We start from the raw sequence: 25,885 nt of genomic DNA on the forward strand, positions 1-25,885 counted from the left end.
AAGTATTTTCTTGTGTTAATGCCCAAAATGAAAAATATAGTGGAAATAAGATAATGAGTTATTTTTTATAATATACCTTATTAGTAATTTAATATAATATTAAATATATTAAAATTATAAATAATTAAATAACGTAATTTATTAATAAATTAAGAAAAATTATCTAAAATAATAAAATAATTACGAGTTAAATCCCCAATTATTAATTAAATTAATTATGAAATATAGACTTTTTTTTAATGTTTACTTTTATAATGTCTAGGTACTTGATCACAATCTTAATTTTAATAATATCTTAATTATCACTCTTAAATTACTAATTTAATATAGTATTAACAGTAATTAATATAATAAATAAATAAATATGGATTTTATTAATAATATAAGATAGATTTTAGTGTAATATAAATTAATAATATAATTACAATGTAATATAAAATTATTAGTTTAATTAATTATAACAAATAAAAGATAAATTCAAGGAAATCAAAGCTGAATGGGGAGAAATTTTTTTGGAAAATTGAGGCCGAATGGGGGAATTCAAAGAAAGAAAGGCATTGCAAGAGGGAAATTGAAGCAGAAATCAAAGCGAAAAAGGGGAAGAAAGAGAGGATTTGAGACAATGAGAGGGTTCAAACGACGAGAGAAGAATCAAAGAAAGAGAGGCATTGCGAGAGAGGAAGACGCAAAGAGAGTCAAATGAGTGAGTAAAAGTGAATGAACTGGCTTCACCCTTGGAATTCACTTTGATTTTCCCTCTCGTGTGAACACTAACGAATGAATTTGAATTCACTTTCACTTTTTCTAAGGGTACCCTAAATTATAAACGAAAGAACATGCAAATGACAAAAAAACATACAAAATATTCTAATTAAGTTGTAAGTTGAGTGGACCTATTTTTTAATTTAAATATTTCATTTAAATTGAATTCTTTAACACTTAATTTAATCTTACTCTACATCTTTTTTCTCATCTCATGTATTCATGTTTTGAATTCATTTTAGATATTTTTCTAGTTATTTTTTTTTCTCAATGATAAAACAAAAGCAATGACAGTGTTATAAATGCAATGAAGTAAGATTAGTGTAAATAAAGAGTGGAAACCTCATCTCACAACATAAAGACCTTCTCATTGAACCATACAAGAAGGAATAATGTATTACAATCTCCATTTCATTGAACTATACCAGAAGAATTATACACTCATTTACTACAAATTAACAAATAAAAATCTTTAAATGGCAGCCAACTACCATGGAATATAGAATGAACTCCTTCCTTCTGTTTTGCAAATAGAAGTCCACAAGTCATCCCTAGGTTGAGCAAAGACCAGTTCACTTGTTGTCCCTTGGATGATCAAAACAATCATCTGGCTAGGAGGATGAGTAATCAAGACTGCTCAAAGACAAAACAACATAGTCTACGTACAAATAATTAGATTCCGATATTCTAAATTGTTTTCCTGGTCTAAGGGGGCTTATTTATAGGAGGAAGATGGACTCTTGACTTTGGAGACTAGATTGAATATGGCTAAGATAGGTGTTGTTTTTCTCTAATCTTTCTCAGCCACAACTGATGCTCCTCGGATTATAAAATCCTAATAGCGGTGCCCCAAATATATAGAGGTTGATTCGCTTATCGACTCAGCATAGGGCATTGATTAGGATCCACAACTTAACAGGTCATGTCCAAGTTATCTGCAAGATTAACCAACCATCCATGGGAGGACTCCACACATGTAAGAGTACTAAATTGACATACTCAGGACATGTCTAAAATTTCTCTAATGAGAAGTATAGATGACTTTTGCAGCTAATCCCTTGAGTAAGAGCAGAAACATAACCACTAATGCATTAATTTAATAGCCAAAAAATCCATCACTGGCTGGAATGAGGAAATGCCAAATTAGGAAAAATATCATTTCATTTGAGTATTGAATCATATAAGAATGTGCATACCCTACAACCATTAGAAAAGAAAAATAACTCGAGTTACCACTCAGATCCATCAATCGATAAAGTAATGCTAGACGGCTACAACGTGTCTTCTCCGCAGACCAGCCTTGAGGCCTCACTAGATCTTACACAACCAAAGCTAATTTAAATCTCAAACAAAAAATTTAATCGATTACTTATGCCACCATGTCTTATCTACATTTTATGTGTCACCAAACCTATTAAAACTAACCAAGACAAAGTTTTCCCATTAGGTCGTCAAATGCAAACAAAGGGAATAGGTAATCAAAATTAAAACAGTTATTTGTAAAACCAAATATGGGAATCAAACTATTTATGATTTTGAGTATAATCAATAATTTTCAGGTTTTGATTTCAAGGAAGATTCAACCTCTACAAGGAGTTGTCCCTTAAGGAGATAAAATGCATGGGATTCGAGTTGAGGATTTGACACTCAAAAGAGTCATTGGACTACAAAGGATTTGACATCGAAGTAAAAGACTCGACCCCATTTGACAAATATTAAAATTTTAGATAATTTAGGGCCATAATTTTGGTCATAGAATTTCAATTATGTAAGTAACATACCAACGATGTTCATCGGTTCAAATAGACTTTTAGGAATATTTTTATAGTTTTAAAAAAAATCTTGAATTTTGACAAGGATTATAAATATGTCTAGAATTGATAATGGCCAGTTTTTAAAGTTAGATTTTTTCCTATAAATATTCAAGTCCTATCTAGCCAAATTAACTGAGTTGTCGACACAAAATTCCAGGTTTTCCAAACTCTTTGAAATCTAAAAAAGAGGTTATCTTTTCAATGTTTTCAACGCTCTAGTCTCAACAATTAAGTATTTTTTTAAGTTACTTTCACTATTGAATACTTTTCAAGAGAAAAGAGTTTTGATCATATTTATTAATTCAGCTATTATTTTCAAACTCGATAACTTTCACCTAAGAATAAGGTGTAACATATGTTTTTTGTGCTGATCGTTATATCTATCTAATTGAGAGACAATTGTACTTCATTAAAAAAATAAGTATTCCTTGTATTGAGTTCTATCTAGTCTCAAATTCATAAACTTGTAAGAAATCCCTTTTAGGTCGAGGTGGTCGCACTTAGTACTATTGATCGTAAGTTTTGTATTGTGTTTTGGGTAAATATTGTAAATTTGAACCAGCTTGGCTATAGGTGTCGTAAGGTATTTTAGAGTACAAATTTTAATTCCAAGGAAAGAGTTCCATAGGAGTATAGTAGCAACCTAAATTAGTGGGACCCAGAAGATAGCCACAAGCTGGCCTCTTATCCTAAAGGTCATGTCCTCATAAGGAGTTAGTATTTGAGTTATGTTAGACTTCTAGTTTACTTTGAGTTATTTTATCTTGATAAACTTATCTTTAAGAGTTATAGATTGAATGTAATTAAGAAAATGAAGTGTAATTATTCATAAACTCTACGACATCCTCTACTAAAAATAAAGGACCGTGTACACGGATTATAATTAAGAAAGGAATTTAAGTTTTTCTCTTTCACATGAAGAACTCTTCTCTCGCTTAACCTCTCTCTTTTCTTTTTCCATTTTCTCTCTTCTCCTCCTTACCCGAGAGTACTCTCTCTCCTCTTTCTTTTTTCTCCATCTTTCTTCTTGCTCCTGATTTCAGAAAAAGGGATCCTAAATTCAACATTGTGCAATACGATCACTACACCATACAAAAAAGACAATTACAAAAGTACCCGGAACACCATATTTGTTCTCTTAAAAACAAGTTGGATTGAAACATCCTCTTCCAAGTCAAATTTAAAGATATTGCCACAATTTCCACCATTCAAAGATGCATGTTTCTTGCATTTCTCTTGTTTGAAACAAGACCGGTCACTAGTCAACCAAACCCAATTTTCAAGACTCTTCAATTATGCAATTCACTATTATAACATTTTCATGAAATGTCATTCTCTATCGCTATTCAAACAAATTAGACTCGTTAGGTGTTTTCCCTCTTGTTGTTATCCTTACTTTTTAAGTGAATGGAAATTAACATTTCAATTATATTAAGTTACATATAGATGTGATTATGTGATATTTTAGGAGGCATAGAGGCTATTAACACTTATTAAAAGCATTTTGTAAGATGATATCATCAAATATAAAAAAAAAGACATATTTAAGGCATTCTTATAATAACTAGATGGAGCTAGCCTATCTAACTAGGAAAAGTATAACTTCACATTGGTAAGTTACATATAGGGTCAACAAAATTTGATCCCACTCAACAATTTGACCCATTTATCTAACTCAATCCGACACACGTTATCAATACGTACGGCTTGATCTTATGTACCTAACCTGATTAATATTCAAGTTGGGTTCAAGTTTGATACAAGGACTCGAAATATCTTAGTTTAATTGTTCAAAATAGTAAGAATATGTCTGATTAGATAAATTTGAATTAAATTGAAAGGGACAAACCACTAGTTTTGATATTTTGTACTACTTAAAACAAACTGAATACCCATAAAACTTATTTTGAATTTATACCCTCATTTTCTATATTTTTTTATATTTTATATAATTTTTAGGATTTTAATTGGAGTGATTTGATTATCTAAACCTAAATTGTAAAAATTTAAATATTAATGACCTGTTTAATAAAGGGGATGGATTTGGGCAGCTCATTTAACAAGTGATTTAGGTTGATCCAATCCATTATGTTCCTAACAAGACAACAAAAACTTGATTCCTGTGCTAATATTTCTCAAAACAAGGATCGAATATTCCAAACTTACTCTTTTTACCATTATTTTATCACATCTACTAGTTTTTTTAATACTCGATTACTTACGCTAATGTTGTTCTTAGTATAAAGAAGGAGAACCGATCACCAAGACAATTATGCATTTAAACATCATCTTCCAAGTCAAAATTTAAAGATAATACCATAATTTCGACCATTCAAAGATGCATGTTCCTTACATTTCTCTTGTTTGAAACAAGACTGGTTACCCCTAGTCAACCAAACCCAACTTTCAAAAGTCCTCTTCAATTATGCAATTCACTCTTATAATATTTTCATGAAATATCATTCTCTATAGCTATTAAAAAAAATTATAGTAAAGTGTTTTCCATCTTGTGTCAAATGAGTTCAAATTGACAAATTGACATGACTTATTGATTGATCAAAGAAGCTCATGATCCTCATCCAAAACTAACCCATCACTACAAATTTAAACTTTTTGTGTCTAAACTCTTAAAAGAAGTTGATTGATTTAGCCATCTTTGATTGAACACCCATGACTGAGGCCTTTGATCTCTATCCATTTATACCATCTTCTCAAATAATTCACCAGTAGAGCTTAATCCCATGATATCACCCCCTCTTTACCTGACATTATCTTGTACCAGAGGCAGATACAGAATCATAACCACTTTAAACCAGGGTGACCTTGATGCTTGACCTAATATTTAAAATGGACATGTCAATGGGACCCAATTGCAGATACATCGCACAGGGGCATTTTTTATCTAATGAGCACCATCCATGTTCCTCTACCACTAAAAAGGGTTTAATTATCTCTTTATATGTTTTAATAATCCATTAGTCTTCTCTCTCTGGAATATCCAGAAGAAACAGGGGAAAAGGGTTTGATGAAGAAGACACCTTGAAATCCAAGTTAGTGGCCAAAGCTTGAAAAATAAATAGAAACGAGGTTCTTCCCTTGGGCAGAAAGTGATTTCTAGAAGAGGGTGACCCTTAAAAAATCCTTATCAGAAGATCATTTTCCGGGCAGGCTTTATCCAGACAAGAAAACTTTGATTGCAAGGAAAGTCATTTCAGACTTTCAGACTGGTTCAGTGGGAAGATCGGCAGAAGAAAATCATCTGGTTGGTTTAGATGAAAATCTAAAGAAAAGGATGAAAAGGAAGGTCTTGTTCAAGCTTCAAAAGATGAGGGTGCGTGGTGCTGCTGCCGCTGCTGCCGCCATGACCCATCTTTGCTTTCTTTTATTTCTTCCTTTTCTTCTTTTTTCATGGATTACAATGGAAGGAAGCTGGACCCACAAAGCCCCTAACTTCATCTGCCAGATTTACAAATATTTCTCTGTCCATTCCATCCCATCCCATCCCATCCCATCCCATCCAGGAGGAAAAAGGTGCAGAGGGGAGGATGAGAGTGGGACCTGGCTGCGTTATTCAGCTCCTGGGGAACATTGAACAATCTCTCTTTTGGTCTCGTACAGAGAAACCTATAGTATTGGAAGGTGAAAAGGTTTCTAATTTTTTCTTTTTTCATATGAGGAAAACAATGGGAGAAAGTTGAACACCAGATGCTTGTCTATATGCGTGAACTAGTACTCGAGACTGATTAATCAGGAGTTGCAGAGCAGGTTCAGAGGGAGATGTGCTTCCTGCTCAACTTCCACTCTTCTGACCATTTTAAATCTTTTCAAATCGATTTTGAACACCAGATGCTTGTCTATATGCGTGAACTAGTACCGGAGACTGATTAATCACGAGTTGCAGAGCAGTTCAGAGGGAGATGTGCTTCCTGCTCAACTTCCTCTCTTCTGACCATTTTAAATCTTTTCCAAATCGATTTTGGACAAGGATGAAATAACGAAGCATACCCGAGTGCCGTTCTTGTGAAAAATTGAATAAACATCGGCTTGTTGCGAAAACTCTGAATCCAGCGAGGAGTTTGGGAAACATTCAGAGAGAGAGACCAGGTGCTCGGAAATTCAAAAGGGTTAATGTGAACCCTTGGTGGCTGACATCCATGGATCTCTGAGTTCAAAGTTTTGATCTTGAAAATGCATGGAAGTGAATTACTTGATCAAAGGTGCATTGACAGCCAACAATTTTTTTCTTCTACCGTGGGGAGAAATTCAGGAGGAAAATTAGAACCCTTTGACTTTAAAAAAACAGGTTTGACTATTTTCTCTTAATTTTCTTTTCACAATTTTACCCCTTGCTGGTTTGAACTTTGACCGCCCCCAAAAATAATTCCCTGGTTTTGGGGTAATTCTTTTCAGATTTTTTTCTCTTTTCTTCCGGTCCACGTCATCCGCCTGAATCTAATCAAAATGTGACATCAATCAACCTTAATTAATGCGTTATTATCTAATTAATTCGAGCTCAAACACTTGAATAAAAAATTAGGCGATTGTAGTTAAGAACCTTGCATTAATCAAAATATTAAAGAGAAGTTAAAAAATAGATAGTTATGGGGTGGGGCCGGGAATTGGACGGTGGGAATGTGAAGGGAGGTGGGGCATGGATGGTTGGATCACAGTTGGCTGGTGAAGTCGGCGGGGGGTTCGAAAACGTCCACGGCCAGAAGGAGGCCAACTCAAGGGAACCGTTGGTCGTGGGTTGAAATTGAACTTGTCCAAGGGGTTAAATCAGTGTGCCAGACCTCCTTTTTCTCTCTCTCTCTCTCGGTCTCGCTCTCGCTCTCGCTCTCCTCCTCTGCTTTGGCGTTCTCTATCTTTCTTTCTTTTTTATTTTCTCTTTCTAGTTTCTCTCTCTTCTTGATTTCTCTCTCTTTGCTTTGTGAGTGGAGCCCAGAGTTGCCCCTCCTGCTTTGCTGGCTTTAAGCTCTCGCCTGTTGGTTTTTATGGGTTTTGTCTGCTGAGAGAGTCGATGGTTTTCAGTTCCCCCATAGCCAAATCCACTCATTGAAAAAAAAGGAAAGAAAGAAAGAAAGAAACCCTTGTTCTTTCTTTTTCTCCTTTTCTTTCTCTTACTCTTGGTTGTGTCTTGAAAATTTCTATCTAGAAAAAAAGGCGATGAAGGGCTGAAACCCTCTTCTGTGATTCGATGGATCTCTAGATCTAACGCTTCGACTGAATCACATGAAGTCATGGTTCCTCAGATCATTGCGTGAGCGGGCAGATACGTAATCGAACAGAGAGACGCGCTGAGAAAGGTGAGGATTTTGGGTTGGTTGCTCGGCTGTTTACTGCAATGCTAAAGAAAGTTCACCACTTGTGGTTGTTTTCTGGCTTTCTTTTTGTGGGTTTTCGTCGGAGTGAAGAAAAAATGGTAGGGGTCTTTTTTGGGGCAGTGGCACTTTTTTTATTTGGATAAATTGTGGCAGTAGAGAAGTGGGGGGTTTTTTCTGATGATTTTGTTTATCTTATGTTTTGGAATTTTTAGAGTTGTCTGAGTTTTCGGTGCAAGAAATATTGGGGGGGTTTTGTGTTTGCATTGGCTGATCCGAAAATTCTCTGTTTGTGTATTACAGAAAGTGAGTCTTTCCTTCTGTTCTGTTTACATGTCTGCTGCATCTGTGCTTAAGAACTCCAATTGGTTGGTTCTTTCTGTGCTTTGTCAACGTACTCAATGGAAATTTAAATGGTCAATAGATTGTTAATCTTGATGTTGGAGTAAATTCAGTGTATTGTTTTGGGTCTTTTGCTCAAAATATCTATTGCACAACTTCCTCCATATCTTGAGTGTTTCTGATTGGTTGGGTTCTCAATGAGTACAAAAAAATAAAAACAAGAAGGATTTGGGTTTGAGTATTTGGACTCGGATATTTTGATCTCACTAATTCGGAACTCCGAAGTTCGTTTTCTTTTTCCACTTTTTGTCATTTTTGGTATTATCTTGTTTCATACTGTTCATTGACATTGATTTTTTTCTTCTTGTTCATGGTTGTCTTCAGAGTTGAAGAGGGGGAGAGGCTTGTTGTCGTTCTTTTGATTTTTGGAGCCTGGAAGATTAATCTTGCACCTTGTTCAACTCATCTGATGCACTCAGTACTCTGTTTCTTGTAATATTGTGTATTCTTATTGGATATCAGCCCACAAGAAGATATTCAAGCCTTTTGAATGATCTGTGTCCTATTGCATCCTTCTGGATGTGGAGAAATTGGTGGCTGCTTTGGGTGAGATGAGGGATGTTAGCGGGGTTAATGAACCTTCTGAGGGCTTGTTGGCGCCCATCGTCAGATCGGTATGTTCACAGTGGCTCAGATGCTGTTGGCCGGCAAGATGGGCTTCTCTGGTACAAGGACACTGGACAACACATGAATGGGGAGTTCTCAATGGCAGTAGTTCAGGCAAATAATTTGCTTGAGGACCAAAGCCAGATAGAGTCGGGTCCACTGAGCTCACTTGAGTCAGGCCCCTATGGAACATTTCTTGGTATATATGATGGGCATGGTGGCCCCGAGACCTCGAGATACATCAACAATCATCTTTTCCCCCACCTCAAGAGTGAGAACCTTAATATGTTATTTTTATGCTTTGGAATTATGTTATCTATTATCTGAACTCTGTTGGTTGTGGAATAAGAGTTATTATGGTGTAGTGAAATGGTTTTTTATTGATGTAACTGAAATGTGAAATTTTAGTCTGTGTCATCTTTTTTTTGGAAAATCTTTGTGTTTGAATCATTTAGAGGCTTGGATTCCATCATTCAGTGTCAGCTGTTGCATCCATATCTGAGCAGGTTAAATGAGCAAACCGTGGTGTGTTGGTAGAAGCATTTATGCAAATTAAAATGAAAATGGTGCAATTTGACATTGGATAGCTAGTTATGAGGATGCCTTTTTTTGGTCCTTGTTCTTTTTCAGGGTTTGCTGCAGAACAACAGGGAATGTCAGCAGATGTGATAAAGAAGGCATTTCAAGCAACTGAAGAAGGGTTTTTCTCCCTTGTTTCCAAACAATGGCCTACAAAACCCCAGATTGCTGCTGTGGGCTCCTGCTGTTTGGTTGGTGTCATATGTGGTGGGACCCTGTACATTGCAAATGTGGGAGATTCTCGTGCAGTTTTGGGCAGGCTAGTTAAGGCAACTGGTGAGGTTCTCTCTGTTCAGCTGTCAGCAGAGCACAATGCAGGGATTGAATCTGTGAGACAGGAGCTAAACTCATTGCATCCAGATGACTCCCAGATTGTAGTCTTAAAGCATAATGTCTGGCGTGTAAAGGGCCTCATACAGGTAAACTGCCTTTTGTTGGGAATGGAGCATCTATTTATGTGGAATTTTGTTTTGCATATCTGACCTGTTGTGAATTTTGATGGACTCTCATTGGGCTTTGTTTCTTCTTTTGTTTATGCTTTGAGTTATTCCTTCTGGGGTGTCTCAAAGCTTTACCTTCTTTTTGGCTGAACCAATTTGTAGTGTTTGACTTCATTTGTGTGTAATTTTTATTGATCGCTCATAATACCTTGACACTATACCTTGGGAATATACCTCACTAAACACAGAGCAGATACTGTGTTTTATGCTCTCGGTAGGAGCTTGAGAATTTATTTTTGCTGTCTGTGCAAATCTGTGTATGCTTGAGGAAAGGTGAATTGATGACAGTTTAGAAGCTTAATTCTAATTAGGACATTTTCTACTGCCATAAAAGAAGTCGCATGATTCTGATGAGAGAAACTTTGATACATCAATGGAAGAATGTTAAAGGGAAGAAGCTCATTCCGTATTTCAGAAATTCACAACATATCAAGAGAATATGATTTCTAACAAAGGGAGCTACTGTTTTGTGGCAGCCTCTCTATAGGCCACAACACTGAATCAATTTCTTTTTCATTACCGTTGTTTGCCTATTCAAGATATGCATAGGGCTGTTAGCTGAGACACGTCAGATCTGGCCCGTTGATGTTATTCTGTATTGGATGTATCGACCAGTGTGGACTACTCTTTCAGTCTGTATCAGTTCTCGCTGTGACATGTATTATCAGTTTCGATCACTGGTTTTGCTACCAGGTATGTAGCAGATCATGTTAATGATACATGTATTTGCATTCTTGCTGGATGCAACCCATAACTTTTAATGTTGTGGTTCAATAAAATAACATCTGAAATAGCAGAAGGCTTAGAAATTTCACTGGCATTTGTGATGATTATTTTGGAGCCAGTTAAAAATGTTGTTACCAAGTCAAGAGTGTTGTTTTATCTTGTTCTTTTTCTCATGTACCATCTTTCTCCATATTCCTCTTATTCCTTCTTCTACTGTAGACAAAGAGGGATGTGCTTTTGTGGTTGGGGGGGGGGGGGGGGGGGGGGGGGGACAAAATCCTCCTATAATGAGAAACCTGGTGTGGGAGGAAGCTTATCATCAGATGGGGACCGACTAATGCAGAAGAGATGCTTCCTGGTACTCTTTAAAGGTTCCTCTAATAATATGCTAAACCTCTTGAATGGAGATGTGGGAGATAAACTACAAATGCCTGGTATTAGAAATGACAATATGGAAAGAGAAGGTAGAGGAAAAAAGAGGGGGGGAGGGGGAGGAGTTGGGTGGGTGGATGGGTTACTTCAGTGGTGACAAAGAACACCCATGGTCATGTTTGATTGTTTTCTTGACTTCTACTTCTAACGCATCCAAGTTGGGCACCTGGCTTCTCAACTTTTTAAAAAGGTAAAAGTAGGTTGAATCTGATTAAATTTAAAGAGTTAAGATTCTCCAGATTTCGTAAAGAAACACCATTTGAATCTGTATGGAACTTTTGAGTGATTTTTTGGTGACACATTGAATGGTACTTGACTGGGATGGCCATTTTATCGAGGACTTGGAGAATGGGTTTTTTGTTCTGTGCCTTGTTTATTATTTTATTTTTTAAAATTTTAAAGTTCCTTTGTCATTTTTTCGAGTGTGACTTACCCTGAATAGAAGCTCTGTGTTTCAAAAGGAATTTGAATGGAAGAAGCTCAGTGTTTCATGTGAAATTTGAAGTGGTCTTTAATTGCTTCTGTGATTATGCTTTCAGGTTTCTAGATCTATCGGTGATGTATACTTGAAAAAGACTGAATTCAACCGAGAGCCATTGTATGCCAAATTTAGGCTTCGTGAGCCTTTTCGAAGGCCAATACTGAGTGCTGAGCCTTCAATATCCGTGCTTCCACTTCAGCCACATGATCAGTTTCTTATTTTTGCTTCTGACGGGCTTTGGGAGCATCTTAGCAATCAGGAAGCAGTTAATATCGTGCAAGACAATCCGCGCAATGTAAGTTAGCTATAGCTGATCTTTCTGCTTATGGGTTAAAGAAAATAAACTGAATTTTTTTTTCTGGGAAGCAGGTTTTTATATAATAGATTTCTAAAGTACAGTCAGCCTACTGAAAGGTTCTTGATTCTGTCCTTTTGCCTGTGGTTTGTAGTAAGATTTAAATAATGAGTCCTCATTGATAGGTAACTAAAATTTGATCTGCGAAGTATGAGTGATACAGTTTTCAAGGACCAGAAGGGTGGATCCACCGGTTGCCATGAACCTTATTGGCTGATGCACTTGTGTTAGAGATATTTGCTTGGGCTCCTCTAGTTGAGTAGTTGAAGTTCTGTAATGGAGCCAAGGTGCTCAACCTGACTAACAGAAACGATGATGAACCTCTAGAAAACATGGTTTACATGCAAAGCAGTTTTTCACTTCATTCCATTTGAATTCTCTGCTTCTCTTAAAAAAAAATGGTTCTGCCTTATAATCTCCTTGTGGGTGGGGATGGGAGGATGGTTCCTCTAGATTTCGGGCACTTGCCTTCAAGATTATGTGTTTGTGATGTGTTGTACATGGTCAAGATCTGTCTTTTGGTTAAAAAGGAAAATTACTTTATTTTGCTGATGTTGATGCAGGGAAGTGCTCGAAGGCTTGTGAAGGCCGCTTTACAAGAAGCGGCAAAAAAGAGAGAGATGAGGTACTCAGACTTGAAGAAAATTGATCGAGGAGTCCGTCGCCATTTCCACGATGACATCACAGTAATTGTTGTGTTTCTGGATTCTAATCTTGTAAGCCGGGCAAGCACAGTCAAGGGCCCGACACTATCGGTTAGAGGTGGTGGGATCAACCTTCTGGCAAACTCCCTTGCCCCCTGTACCACACCTACGGAACTTAATACTTGTTAAGTACGTAGCAAAAGCTCCTAAAACTCTCCACTGTAGGTGTACGTTGCCGCCACCGCCACCGCCACCGCCACCGCCACTGTCACTGTCACTGTACTACCACTGCATGAAAAGAAGAAGAGACGATGAAGAAAGAAACTGTGGAGATGCCTTCCAATTCTTTCAGTGTACACTGTAACATTTGGTTTCAGCAGAGAATCCCCCCCCCCCCCCCCCCCCCCATCTCTCCCCAATGTGCTTATAAACTAGGGACAGGTACTCTATTGAGCTTTAGTTTTTGCATATGAACAGCTTCAGCAGCAAAAAGGAAGAGCTTCAAGGTGAATAGTTAAAAGCAAATTATTTTCTAGGGCACTCTACTCAGTTCTCTCTACTTAAAAAATTCATTTTCTCTCTTTGTTCTTTTTGTCCTTTCCTTTTGGATCCTCTCCCTTTGTTGCTTTGTAAATTGTGTGAAATGTCTTTCTTGGCAATCTAATTTCATGTTTCCTGCTCCACTTCTCGCCTTTCATTCTTTCTAGTTTTTTATCAGCTCATGATCATGACCCCCTTTTGGGAGGTTTTTTTTTTTTTTCACTTGACTGGATGCGGTGTGGGTCATGGTGGAAAGGCGATGGGTCCCATGTAATATCTAGTGGGGCCTTGGAGATTGGAATCTATTGAAAGTTACATGTTTTTTACTCGGGTCATTGGATATGGACGAAAGGAATGATATACGAGGGTGGGCCCGCATGGTAGACTTTGGCAGGCAGGCCATGATGCACTGTCCTACGAAAGACTGTTTTTTTACTCTTTTAACCCTACATCGGGGCGCAAATTTCCACGTTTGACGCCAGAAGTGAACAGTGGTCAAATGGTCCTCGCTGGCGAGTGAACTAGCGTCGCGAGTGGAATGACGTAATTGCCCTCAGCATCTAGTACTCTGCCGGTACAATCGTCGCCGGAAAGGTTGTCGAGCCATGTGCCAAGACGATCAGAGAAGGGTCCCACTGAGAGGTCAGACTTGAAAGCCGTGACTGCCTTTTTTCTAGGGGAATCCCAGCTGTTTACACGTGCAGTGGATCATGCTTGATTCCTTACACGTGTTTGAAGTTTTATTGTTTAAAATAGCAGACCCGTTTTGACCGGACCGGACCGGACCTGGTCGATTGAATCGGATTTGATTCACGAGTTCAATAACACAACGACCTAATGATTAGTGAAAAACCCGATTGAATAACAGGTTGAATTAAGGGAGAAGGGGTTACATTTGATTGGACCCGAAACGGCTTGAATCGGTTTAATTTGGGTTTTATTATATTGATTCCACCCTGGGGAGCTTTTTGTATTTCATATTTTTAGAATTTTTAAATAACATTAAATTATATTAAAACCAAAGTCAAATTTATAATTCAACTTAATCAATAATAAAATTCAATAGGTAATAGGCATGGTTAAGTCACACCCGTTACCTATTCATGTGACCTAATCAGATAATTTTCATTTATGAGAGGGGTTTTTCTGGTAAAATTGTAAGAAACGGGTGTTAGAGCGACAGCTGATCTCTGACATTTTTCTGTTACTAGAACCTTCGATGGTCCTGCGAGTCACCGGACTGTGCACTGTGCATTTCGGGGTGTTTAGCTGTTCTCTCAGTGGGACCCACATTTGGCGCGCTTCTTCAGAAGAGAAGAAAGAATAGATTAGTCATTGTTTTGAAAGAAGAGGGGTAGGGATGGAACGAAAAGTAGGTAATGGGGCGCGGGAAATAATAATGAAATACAAAACCTGCTATTATTAAATTAATCACGGAAACGACATCACCAAAGCCAAGAACATACTCCTTCCCTCCTCCCCCTGATCCCCGCTTCCGCACTCACTCTGTCTCTTCTCTCTTTCTTTCCTCTGTGGCAAACAGAACCCATCGAAGTGGACATTTAGAGAGAATGGGTAACTGTACGGCTTCGCGGCTCAGCGGAGACGATGACGAGGACGACGTCGTTTCACTCTGTCGTGACCGGAAACGCCTCCTCAAGTCCGCCGTCGACCGTCGCTACGCCCTCGCCGACGCGCATTGCCGGTACGTCCACTCCCTCCAGTCCGTTGCCGCTGCGCTACATCTTTTCGTTGCTCGTCATTCCGCGCCGGCTGCGCCGTACCTCATTACCTTACCGTCGAACCCGGAGCCGCCTCCATTCCCCTGTTTTGAAACCTCCCAGACGACGACGACCACGACGGCGGCGGCGAACCAGGAGCCTCCGTTGCCTGTTGTAGGTCCCCCGTCTTCTCCTTCGTCTTCATCTTCTTCGGACACGTCGGAAAGCGAGCCGTCCAAGTGTGCGTACTCTTACTCGGAGGTGCCCGTTCAGCAGCCGGAGAACGATGTAGAGTGGGATTTTTTTAGCTTTAATCCATTTCATGGGGTGAGAACGGAGGCGATGATGATGGGGGGTTTAGGTAGGACTTGGGACGAGGATTTGAAAGTAGTGAGAGAAGAGGAAGGGATTCCGGAGCTGGAAGAGGAAGAAGAAAGAGATCGTGTGGAGGAGGATGAAGGGTTGCAGGAGGAGAAGGAAGTTGTTGTGGGAAATGCTGTCGGGGTTGTGAAGGCAACTAGTAAGGATTGTAATATGAGCGGGAAAGAGCAGAAAGGTTTGACCGTAATCGATACTCCATCGAGAGAAAGAGAGCTTCTGGACGCTCTGAGAGATGTTGAGGACCATTTCATAAGGGCTTATGACTCCGGAAAGGAGGTTTCCATAATGTTAGAGGCAAACAGAGTTCATCTGCAGTCTGGTTTGGAGGAAATTAAAGGTTGGTGTTCGTTGGGTTTCTTGGTCTTTTTCTTCCTTGTCTGTTTTAAATCGTTTACAAGGGTGCTGCGCTGTGTTTGCGATTACTGAAAGTCAAAGTGTTTTTCACTTCGCATTTGTTTGTTTCGGATTAAGATGGACCTGTCGTGTATGTCTGTAACCTAGATTGAAGGAGTAGACGTCAACCTTTGTATTTTTACAGAGCCCAAATTTTGTAAATTGTTTTTCCTGTCTTTCTTACTGATTCTTGCCCATTTTCACAAATTCTAAACTTCTCGCCATGATTTAATAGAACTAAAGAAATTTTCCCTCTTTCTTTAATCTTCTCCATTATTTGTTAAATTTTAAGCTTTTGGAACGTGCTGTCGTCCATCTTTGATCGACAATTATACAGTAGGTACGGAACTGTTTTTTGCGTTTTCTGTCTCGTTTGATATGCATTTATTGTTTTTGGCCATCGCTCGAAATTGCTGTTTTATGATTTATAACTTCGTGGCACAAGGAATCACAGGGGGCGCAATTATTGATTCCTCTTACAGTTTTTCTCTGAGGGGATGGTTGATAAGTTTTTCATATCTGCATTTCGAAAATTCATGTTTCTTTTCCTGCTCTTCTTGCAATGCCTTGTTGGCTTCTATATGCAGCGACTACTTTCTCTTGCCTTCATGAGAAGACAGTGGCAATCTGTCAGGTTTCTATCATTTGTTTATAAATTTATTCGTATTTCTTTCCAAAGGTTTTGGCATGGATCTTCCTGCTGCGTTGATTGCCTAGATCTTTCTTTCTTTTTTTCTTCTTTTAAAACCGCACCGATTTCTACTTTTAAGTAGGAATACAAAAGCCTTCACCTTGTCTCCCACCTTGTTGTTATTTGAAGCTCCTTTCTTGGATTAAAAGTTAAATCATTATTCTTTTAAAGCTGCATTTAGTTCTGGTCTATATTTAAATGATCTGGGCATCATCTGGAATTTTTAAATACTGGGAAGTGGGTATGGGTGATAAAAAAAAAAAACTTAACAAATATGGACACTGTTTTAAGAATAATTGCTAGTGTTGAAGACTTTCATTGTGATTTGGGATGACAATCTGAAACTGAAGGGTTTGCTGTAATAGGTTATGATATCTGTGATTTTTCAATTGTAGCTGAGTCTTCACACATGAAGGAAGTTCTGATTACTGATCTTTTGTCTTCGCACATGAAGGAAGTTCTCATCTGGACCATTTTAACTTTTTGTATTGTAAAACTCTCTGTGATGGTTCTATCCTCTCTAATGCAGAGAATTCATCAAAACTGATCCAAGCTATCACATGGCATAGGGCGTCTTCTCAATCTTCATCACATAAAAGCTCTGTCAGTACTACCCTGAAAAACAATGGTACTTGGACAGAATATAAGAATGACCTCTTTGATGACCAGGGTGGAATGGAATCAGGCAGCCACTCACTCACATTAGGGAGGTTGTATGCTTGGGAGAAGAAGCTTTATAATGAAGTGAAAGTAAGTGTTGGTTTGTCACCCTCATTTCCCACTCTGTCAGTTGTAGTTCTTATTAATATGTTTATACTGTTTGTATAGGGTGGAGACCGCACCAGGCGAATTTATGAACGAAGATGCTCGCAGCTAAGAAACCTAGATGTCAGGGGGGACGAGTCAAGAACTGTGGACAAAACACGAAATGCAGTCAAAGATTTATATACAAGAATATGGGTTGCTCTCAGAACAGCTGAATCAATATCTAATAAAATTCAAAAACTCAGAGATGAAGAGCTACAACCTCAGCTCCTTGAGCTGCTCGAAGGGTAAAAATATTCAAATCAAACTCTATGGTACTATAATATAGATGTGGTTACTGGGTCTTACACTTGCACTCCTATTTTCTTCTGCAGCCTAATGAAAACCTGGAAGGTGATGCTTGAGTCACATGAAACTCAGAAACATATCATGACTGAGGTCACATCTTTTACATCCTCAACATATGGAAGGTTCTGTGGCGACCCACACCAGCATGCAACACTTCAACTAGAGACTGAAATTCAGAATTGGCGAGCATGCTTTACAGCCTATATCGGAGCTCAGATGGCATATGTCAAAGCTCTCAGTGGCTGGCTGTCAAAGTTCTTAGTCCCTGAGGTTGAATTTTATTCCCGGGATAAGTCTTCACTGCATCCATACAGTGTGGGTGTCCCTCCTTTAGTCATCATTTGTCATGATTGGTTAAATGCCCTTGAAAAACTACCAGATACTTCAGTTGCTTATGCCATGAAAAGTTTCACCAGAGATGTTAGAGCTTTGTGGGTTCAGCAAGGAGAGGAGCAACAACAAAAGAGAAAAGTTGATAATCTAGCCAAAGAGCTTGACAGGAGGGTGCTTGCCTTCCAAAGAACTGAGAAAAGAATTCTGGAGTCCAAAATTTCAGAAAATTCTGAACCAAATGTAAGGCAGCAGGTTGAGTACTTATCCGGGAGGAAGGATCTGCTTGACACATATCGTAATAGACTGGATTTAGAGAAAGCAAAGCATCGTGACTGCATGCAAGAAACACAAAGAATAATAGTGAATGGATTTCAGACAGGGTTTACTTCCATTTTTGAGTCATTGTCTGAGTTCTCGAAAGCCTCTCTGAATATGTATAATGAACTTGTTCTGTATGGTGAAAAAACAAGGGCTACGGATGAGAAACAATCCTGCATAGAAGGTTCTCAAAAGCATGTAGATTGATGATGAAGCTGGCTTCTGAGAAAATCCAGTGGGTTGACCTCTCTGTAACTCTTTCTGCTCCTCTGTCATGATCTTAAGAGGAGCTGTGTATATTACAAGGTGATTGAAGTAGGTTTATCACTAGTAGCAAGTTGTTATATATTTATTTATTCTGTTCGATGTGCTCCCAATTTTATAGACCTCGTTAAGCATCAATCAGCTCGACAGAGTTGAAAACTTTTGACGGGTTAAACCCTGGTGGACTGTAACTGTTGTAAGTATTGGTTTGCTTGTTCATTGCACCAGCAGCTTGGTTAAATGTTCTTTGAATGAATGCAGAGGTTGTGGTAATAGAGCAACTATGGTGGTTCAAAATTGTGGTTTGCTTTATTGTTATTAATTGTATTTTACTGGAACATAACTGAAGCTAAATTCTAAAAAATCTTCACCCATGTTTCCTGATTTCACCCTCACAAACTGTTTCAGAAACAGATTGTTTTTTTCCCGGTAGGACGTGGATCATTTGATGAAGAATGCAATTATACTGTACATACACTAACAATTCAGTGCCTACTTCACAGAACATGAAAGCACTGTGCTTTTTGTACATTACTGCATGTCCCATGGGAAAGAATTACACCAAAAGTTAACTAATAATTATAACTTAGAGAGACACTTCTACTCCAAGCCTATCTTAAATAGAGAGATACCAAGAACTGTGAGATGAGAATAAGTTCGCTTACTACAATAGCAGGTGAGTGTATGCCTAAGAAAGGAACTAAGTCTACCTGCAGCCAGCTCTCCACTGCAGAACCCACAACAGCACCAACAACCAGACCGCCTGCAGTTATCACAGTTGCTTTCCCTGCAAAAACATGGCTAAACCGTCTTAAGCATTTACTCAAATTTAGCTCTTTCAATTTTGACTCTCTCCTAGAAGGAAATAGTGATAAGCCTATTAACTCAATGGAGGGGCATATATCATGCAAGCGCAAATGTAGAAATTGTGCAGTCCATAGGCATGATAAAAAAAAATTAAACTGCATCTTCAAGTATGTAAAACAATAATGACATTCATGCTTGATTGAGATATAAGCCATCAGCCATCAGCCATCACGAAACTGAAAAAAATAAAAAATACAAATCCTGTAAAGCATCTATAAAGTTTGGATTCTTCTAATGCTTAGGACCAATCCTCCACTAGTCCCTAGCTGAAAAAAACGCTCCCAACATTCAGCTTTTTTTGGGGATTAATTTTCAAGTTAGTACAGTTGTCTTAGTGTTCAATTTCAGCTTACAATCAGGTCACTGTAAACAGAAATCCTGCCTTCTAAAAAGGCTCTGCAGGACAGCGCATGTACCATCGCACTTCCGGCAAATCTTCACCTGCTGTGAAATACCTCTCAATGGAATTCTGTGTACAGCAGGTTCATTGAACTAGTGTGTCAAACTTGTGGCTGATGAGCAAGTAGAGGCATCTGAAAAGAGTTAAAGCACTAATTGGTCTTACTGGTGCAGTAACAGTAGGTATCTGTTAAATGGAATGCCTCATCAGTATTCATCTTTCATAGTCCCAGCTTCATTCATTGATGCCTTCGACTTCTCTTTTATTTTGTGGTAAAGTTTCCACACCATCTAATCAGAGGTGTCACATAAGCTTTACCAACAAAAGCAGAAAATTTACTCATTTTTGGACGTACCTTTGACTTCTTTTTGCTTTTAACCATAGTTCTCTACAGTCTGTTGAATTTTGAAAAGTTAATTCTCAACCTTCACCACCCCCGGTCCTGGCCACAGTTCCACAATCTACCTTCCCCAAGAAAAATAAAAGAGAAAAAAGAGAAGAACCACACTAGTGCAGTTTTAAAAACAGAAAAAGAAAAGGAGACTGAGAATGGGTCTAATAGGCTGGCAACCAGATGTGTCCCTTAAAGATGTTACAGATAGCAAAGCTTAACGGAAATGCAAGAAAAAAGTAGAGAATGCTACCTAAGCTTATGTTCTTCTTACTCAAGAAGTACAGTGATGCTCCAAAACTAGTCGCTAAAATTAGTCCGGAAACATCAGCTCCAGGATAAGGACCAGCTGATGCTCCATTGACATAGGTGAGAGCCATCATGGCTCCATACACCCCTGCTTGTATTCCCAAGCTTCCAGTAGACGGCGTTTCGATTGAAACAGGTGCATTCTTCACAGTTGTCTGTAGCCACTGAGGCAATGAACTTGACCCACTGCTGGGCTTCACATCTGCATAGCGGATGCTGCTACTTACAACCTTACCTGCTCTCCTCTGTGTTAATCTTTGCATAAGTAACATATCATATGCAGCCTCCACCTGAAACACAGGAAAGCTATATAATTTGTGATCCAAATAGTTTTGTACATACTGGTCTATGAGGCTTTTGATGTTTCTGCATTTTTTCATTATATAAAGTGGAAACAAGCACTTCATTGACACCGTGGAGCCAAAAGTATTAATAGAATAAGAAGAATAGAATAAGAAGAAAATCGCTTTCAAACGGGTCTTGCATCTCGAGTCAGAACTAAATGAATCAAAAAAATAGTGATATGAAAGCTCATTTTTTGTTCCACTAGGAAACCGTTATAATCTAGACAAACCACCAGAAACTAATGAAAATAACAAAGAATAAAGCAATTCAGCGGTGCATTCAGAAGTAGATGAAATAAAAACAGGACAAGATAGTTTTCTTTGTCCATGCTAGAACACCAGCTTCACTAAATAAGCTCAAATGCAGAAGACTCATCTAAATATAAGATGCAAAGATCCCAAATACCAATTTTATATATGTGCTTTAAATGTCCTTGATAAATCTTTTTATATACATGTGCTTTTGCAACTTGGTCATTCATTGAACTGCCACAAGAACCATTGGACTTATCATCCATTGCTTGTTGGACTCCAAAGAGTGTATTTCCTTGTTTGTCTCAGTATTGCCAACCTACATGAGGAACATGGTTGAGGTTTTATTGACTTTGGAAAATTTTGACTATAGGCAGAAAAAGTTGAGAGTTACATCCATGCTTTCATGTTGTAAAATATTTACCTTCTTATTTGCTTGTAAAATACTCTGTCGCAGTTATAGAACCATGCCTGAGAGACTCAGCTTAAAAATTGACGGGCAAATGCTAGAATAATGTGAAAATATATATATATATATATATATATATATTTGAGTCATAGAATAATATGAATAATTCAAACAATGATTTTCAATTTCCAACATGTTTTCCAAGAACCCCTTTATGAGCATAAATACACTCATCCATAAAAATCCCACATCAAGTTCATCAACTATGGCATGAAAATTTTTGCTTTAACCAGGGCACTTTTATCCTTCATCATTTTCATAAATATGAATAAGGATAAGTTCCAATGATAATCAAACACAATCTTTCACAATGAATGCAATGTAGCGAGAATAAAAAAGTTAAGCTAAAAATAAAATCATACCAGTTAGTAGGACAAGTGAATTTGAGAAATACACAGCTGCATCAAACTATGACAAAGTTCAGCAATTCCAGGAAGAAACAACAACGAATTTCACACTAGTGCTTATCATTTTCTAGAAACAAATCAAGAAGTCCAACCCCACCAGTAACAGTTCCACTTGAATGAAGTTCATATGAACTACGATAAATTAGTATAACCACACAACTTCGTTTGGAACTTGAACCCAAAATAATCCATTTCACTCTCTAGACGGTATATGTGCCTACTGAGATATCTGTACTGTCGACAGCTGAGCTTCACCAGATACTAAAAGAATACCATTATACTGCTTGAATAAGAAAAAAAAATGATGAGAATGAGTATGCAATAAGGCCATAACATTATATTTTCCGACCACAACCTCGTTTTTCTGAATGTGGAATAACAATCTAATAGATTTTTAAAAATTCATGCACTTTGGGCTTCAGCCAAAACCAGCTAGTAGTAAATTCGTAGTTCATTACACGGCGAGAATTATTCAACGGAATTCTCCAACTGACTGTCTTTGCATCATTTGAGTCACAAAATTCAACGTGTGTAGCTCAAATTCAAGAACAAACTGATATAAATGACCCTTCAAAAAATCCCCAGAAGCTCAGCTCGAGACGAGAGAAGAAATAAAAAAACAGAAGGCAACACTCACACCCACATCTAGCACAGATTTTGCAGACAAAAAAAAAAAAAAAAAAAAAGGGTACCACCAGAAATCACCTGAGCAATAGTATCTTGATCATCCTTACAAGAAGCAAGAATCAATTTTTTGGCGCGAAGGATTTCATCAAAAGTGGCACCCTCCGAGACACCCAGAACCTTGAGCGCGTTCTCCACGGACATCTCGAACGGTGCCGAGTCATCAGCTCTGGACCCAGCGAAGGTCGTCAAGGATGAAAAGTAACCCACCCTGCGCGGAGAAGGCAGAACAAACCCCCAGCAGCGGTGGGCGGTAGGTGACGCGACGGCCAAGGCAGCGGTTCGGCGGGGCGAGGTGGGCCCGGACTTGGCCTCCGCAAAGCAGCATGGTTTTCTATACAGTAGCGCGCGGTCGGGCCCGAAGGAAAGAGTTGCCGACATTTCCTTCATCCTGGGAATCTCGCTGCTTCGTCTGCCTCGCAGAGACGTGCAAATATATGCATCATCAGTTCCTTCTCAGGTTCTTCCTTATTAGGCGACGTGAGGAAGAAGAGAAAGAAAATCTCTGTCGTTTTATTCTAAATGGGTCCCATCTGATCCTAAGATTACTGTACACATACTACTATACTATAGGCCCATTACGGCCCAGTCCATAAACTAAATTTTTTTTGGGGATTTCTCAAAATTTTTAAGAAGATAAATGTATTTAATTTAAAACATTTGGAAATCCCAATGGGTATATTTTTCAATCACATTGGGCAAAATCTGAATTCCATTAATAATTTTAAAATTAAATAAATTAATATTATTATTTTACCAAAAACATATTTTAAATAGTTGAGAATTCCTAAATTAACATATGAAAGGATAATAAATTTTAAAATAATATAGAGCACTTTATCCTGATTGGTTTCATACCAGACTGGTGAGACATCCATTCCATCATCATAACCTGACTATTAAAAAACTCTCTCGTCTTCTCCAAGAAACTCTCTTCTTCCAAACAACCCATCAGAAGAATCCATTAAATAGTAATATCCAAAACAAATGGTCCTTCTTTCTTTCGAGTGGAGCCATGATTCTCTCGAGACTGCAGACATGCAAGGAATCGAGGGTCAAAAAAACAAAAAGGCTCGGATCATTTCCGCTGTTGCACGAATCCGTGGATTGAACTCAGAACAGTGCCAAGACAACGAAGGGACGAACCGGGACAAATTACCACAGAAACAGAAATAGAAAAGGAACCAGTAGAAAGCAAGGTAACTGCGTTTGTTGGCAGCCATTAAATCAGAAGTAGAAAAATGAACTCTCCGCACTAAATCATCCCCAGCAACAACGCTAACAGATACCGGAGGAGCATCTGGTGAAACACTTCCAGCTTCCGCAAAGTAGAGATTTTTCTCGAAACAGAATCATTCCTCGCCGCAAGAAACGTAAGAGAACTCGACCTAAATCGCTAAATTTGCAGAGGTTTAGCCGTTGTCGTTTCAGGAATCCGAAGCTGATCTCTGAACTCACTTCGACAAACTGGATTCCACATTTTTTCACCCTATTTTATAAAGTTTACTCGCCAAGTCATCGTAACAGACCTCCCTCGATTGTACAGCCTTCGTCACCACCACCTACCTCCGATAGTGGGTTCTACTCGCCACGTCACGTGTCTGCTGACTCAGCACTAGCTCTGCCAACCAACTCAGCCGCAGAAAAAAGAGTAATTTGTTTTTTTTAATTATTAACGTTGATTGAGTACAGCTGTAACTCCATTAAGAGCGGGCGGGAAAGTGAAATGATAAGTGAGAAGCGTTACTCGTGCTTTGCCACGTAGATTAATAGGGCTGGGCCCACTTGAAAACACCTGGAACAGAAGATACCCGTGTCTCGTCGGGGTGAGTGGAGTCAGTGAGCTACAAAAACACGAATGAAGTGACTCACACTGTTTGAATGATCCAAAGAGAGAATGATGATGGCGTCTCACATGATCGTTTCCTTCTCCGGCAAGAAAACGAATCGACGTCCTCCGTAACGGAAGCCGCTTGGCTCCATACCGAGCGGTTACGGGCTCTGCTGAAAAGGCAACCGGTCGGAGGTCCTGGTGCCTTGCTTGCGACTCGTGAATCTTGATCTCGTACTTTGGCTGCTGGAGAGGCTTGGGGAGAGGGACGAGCTGGATCTGGAGATTGGAGAAATGCTGTTGCGGATATTCGTGGCGATCTTGCTGCCTTTAGCCGGCATCGGAGTGGTGTTTTTGGTGTACTTGTTTTTGTTGTGGTACACTGTGAGCAGGGCGCCGCCGCCTCTGCCGGTGAAGGCGCGGCCGGTGAAGGGTCTGACGGCTGCGGAGCTGGAGCAGCTGCCGGTGGCTGAGGGGGCGAGGATGGAGGAGGTCGAATGCGCGGTCTGCCTGGATCCGATCGAGAAAGGACAGACGACTCGCCTTCTGCCATCATGCAACCACGCTTTTCATGTCTCTTGTGTCGATGCTTGGCTCGCTCAGAAGGCCATTTGTCCCGTTTGCCGGACGAGCCTCGAGCCCGCTCCGCCGGAGGTTGGCGATCAGATTCTTTAACGGCGGTTCTTTGTTTCCCCTCGACTACCTCCTCCGCTTCTTCTTCTTCCTGTTTAGGGTTTGGTTTGGGATTGCAGCTCTTCTCCTCCTCTCTGTTTCCTGTTTGTTTGCCTTGCATAGTGCCTTGCTTTTACTGTGCTTTCGCTTTGAGTTGCACAGCTTAGTATCTTCAATCGTTAGTTCCACAGATTAATTATCAGGCAAAAGGACACATGAATCTACCTCAAAGAATTCAAAGTTTTAATTCCAGCACCTGTTTGTTGGTGTAGATTCATGTAGTTCAGAGTTTTAACTTCTGCAATACGGCAACATACAAAACTAAGAATTCAGGTACAAGAAACTGCCCCATAAAGACAACATTAGAAGTTAGAACAGAATTCTCTGATAATCAATGGTGTTCCAAGAGGTTGACAACCGAATAGGATTTTTTTTATTAATTGGAATGGAGAAACCTCAAAAAAATACAGCCAAAATCACTAATAAATAATAATTTCATCTATTTCAAGACGGCCGCCATTATCTCAGATCACCCTCTATTCATCAGTATCTTTGTCCGTCAGATGTCCCGTAGTCATCTTTTTTCTGGTTTGACGAGCTTTCCGTGTCAGATATAGTTCCACCTGCCTGTACCTGCAGGTACTTTTCCGGTCCTTTCTACATCAACCAGTGACAGCATGCTCTCTGCTCTTCATACCTACTTTCCTGAACCACTGGTTATCTTCTTTATTTTACTTGACTCAGCATCTCTGCACGCCTGCTGCTTCACCAGAAATGAGGTAAGCAACTAACCCAATCTGAATGCGCAATTACAGACTCCCATCATCATATCCGTCCTCTGTTTTTTTTTTTTTTTTGTAAGAATTTGTCTTTGAACCTTGCA

General features: G+C 38.9%; 4 protein-coding genes across 4 annotated transcripts; 2 read left to right on the forward strand and 2 right to left on the reverse strand.

The window, feature by feature from the left end:
- Positions 1-7,459: 7,459 nt before the first annotated feature.
- Positions 7,460-13,305, forward strand: LOC137944878 (probable protein phosphatase 2C 60). Its single transcript, XM_068790664.1, has 5 exons — positions 7,460-7,882; positions 8,624-9,176; positions 9,536-9,903; positions 11,682-11,918; positions 12,542-13,305. Exons 2-5 carry the CDS (start codon positions 8,858-8,860, stop codon positions 12,809-12,811), a joined length of 1,194 nt encoding a protein of 397 aa, XP_068646765.1. The 5' UTR covers positions 7,460-7,882; positions 8,624-8,857; the 3' UTR covers positions 12,812-13,305.
- Positions 13,306-14,668: 1,363 nt separating this feature from the next.
- On the forward strand, positions 14,669-18,600 carry LOC137944880 (protein ALTERED PHOSPHATE STARVATION RESPONSE 1-like). The gene is made up of 4 exons (XM_068790665.1): positions 14,669-15,601; positions 16,878-17,098; positions 17,177-17,400; positions 17,488-18,600. Exons 1-4 carry the CDS (start codon positions 14,734-14,736, stop codon positions 18,317-18,319), a joined length of 2,145 nt encoding a protein of 714 aa, XP_068646766.1. The 5' UTR covers positions 14,669-14,733; the 3' UTR covers positions 18,320-18,600.
- Positions 18,601-18,792: 192 nt separating this feature from the next.
- Positions 18,793-22,932, reverse strand: LOC137944881 (protein CHAPERONE-LIKE PROTEIN OF POR1, chloroplastic-like). The gene is made up of 3 exons (XM_068790666.1): positions 22,521-22,932; positions 20,288-20,633; positions 18,793-19,163 (listed from the first exon to the last, which is right to left on the reverse strand). Exons 1-3 carry the CDS (start codon positions 22,887-22,889, stop codon positions 18,988-18,990), a joined length of 891 nt encoding a protein of 296 aa, XP_068646767.1. The 5' UTR covers positions 22,890-22,932; the 3' UTR covers positions 18,793-18,987.
- A 1,333-nt stretch (positions 22,933-24,265) lies between these two features.
- LOC137943811 (uncharacterized) lies at positions 24,266-25,123 on the reverse strand. The gene is made up of 2 exons (XM_068789245.1): positions 24,485-25,123; positions 24,266-24,343 (listed from the first exon to the last, which is right to left on the reverse strand). Exons 1-2 carry the CDS (start codon positions 25,121-25,123, stop codon positions 24,266-24,268), a joined length of 717 nt encoding a protein of 238 aa, XP_068645346.1.
- Positions 25,124-25,885: the final 762 nt, after the last annotated feature.

This window comes from Aristolochia californica, unplaced genomic scaffold (assembly GCF_029961685.1).
Source record: "Aristolochia californica isolate CCGP_79_NKW_82.1479 unplaced genomic scaffold, dmAriCali1.0.hap1 SCAF_11, whole genome shotgun sequence".
In the NCBI taxonomy this organism is placed as follows: domain Eukaryota; kingdom Viridiplantae; phylum Streptophyta; class Magnoliopsida; order Piperales; family Aristolochiaceae; genus Aristolochia; species Aristolochia californica.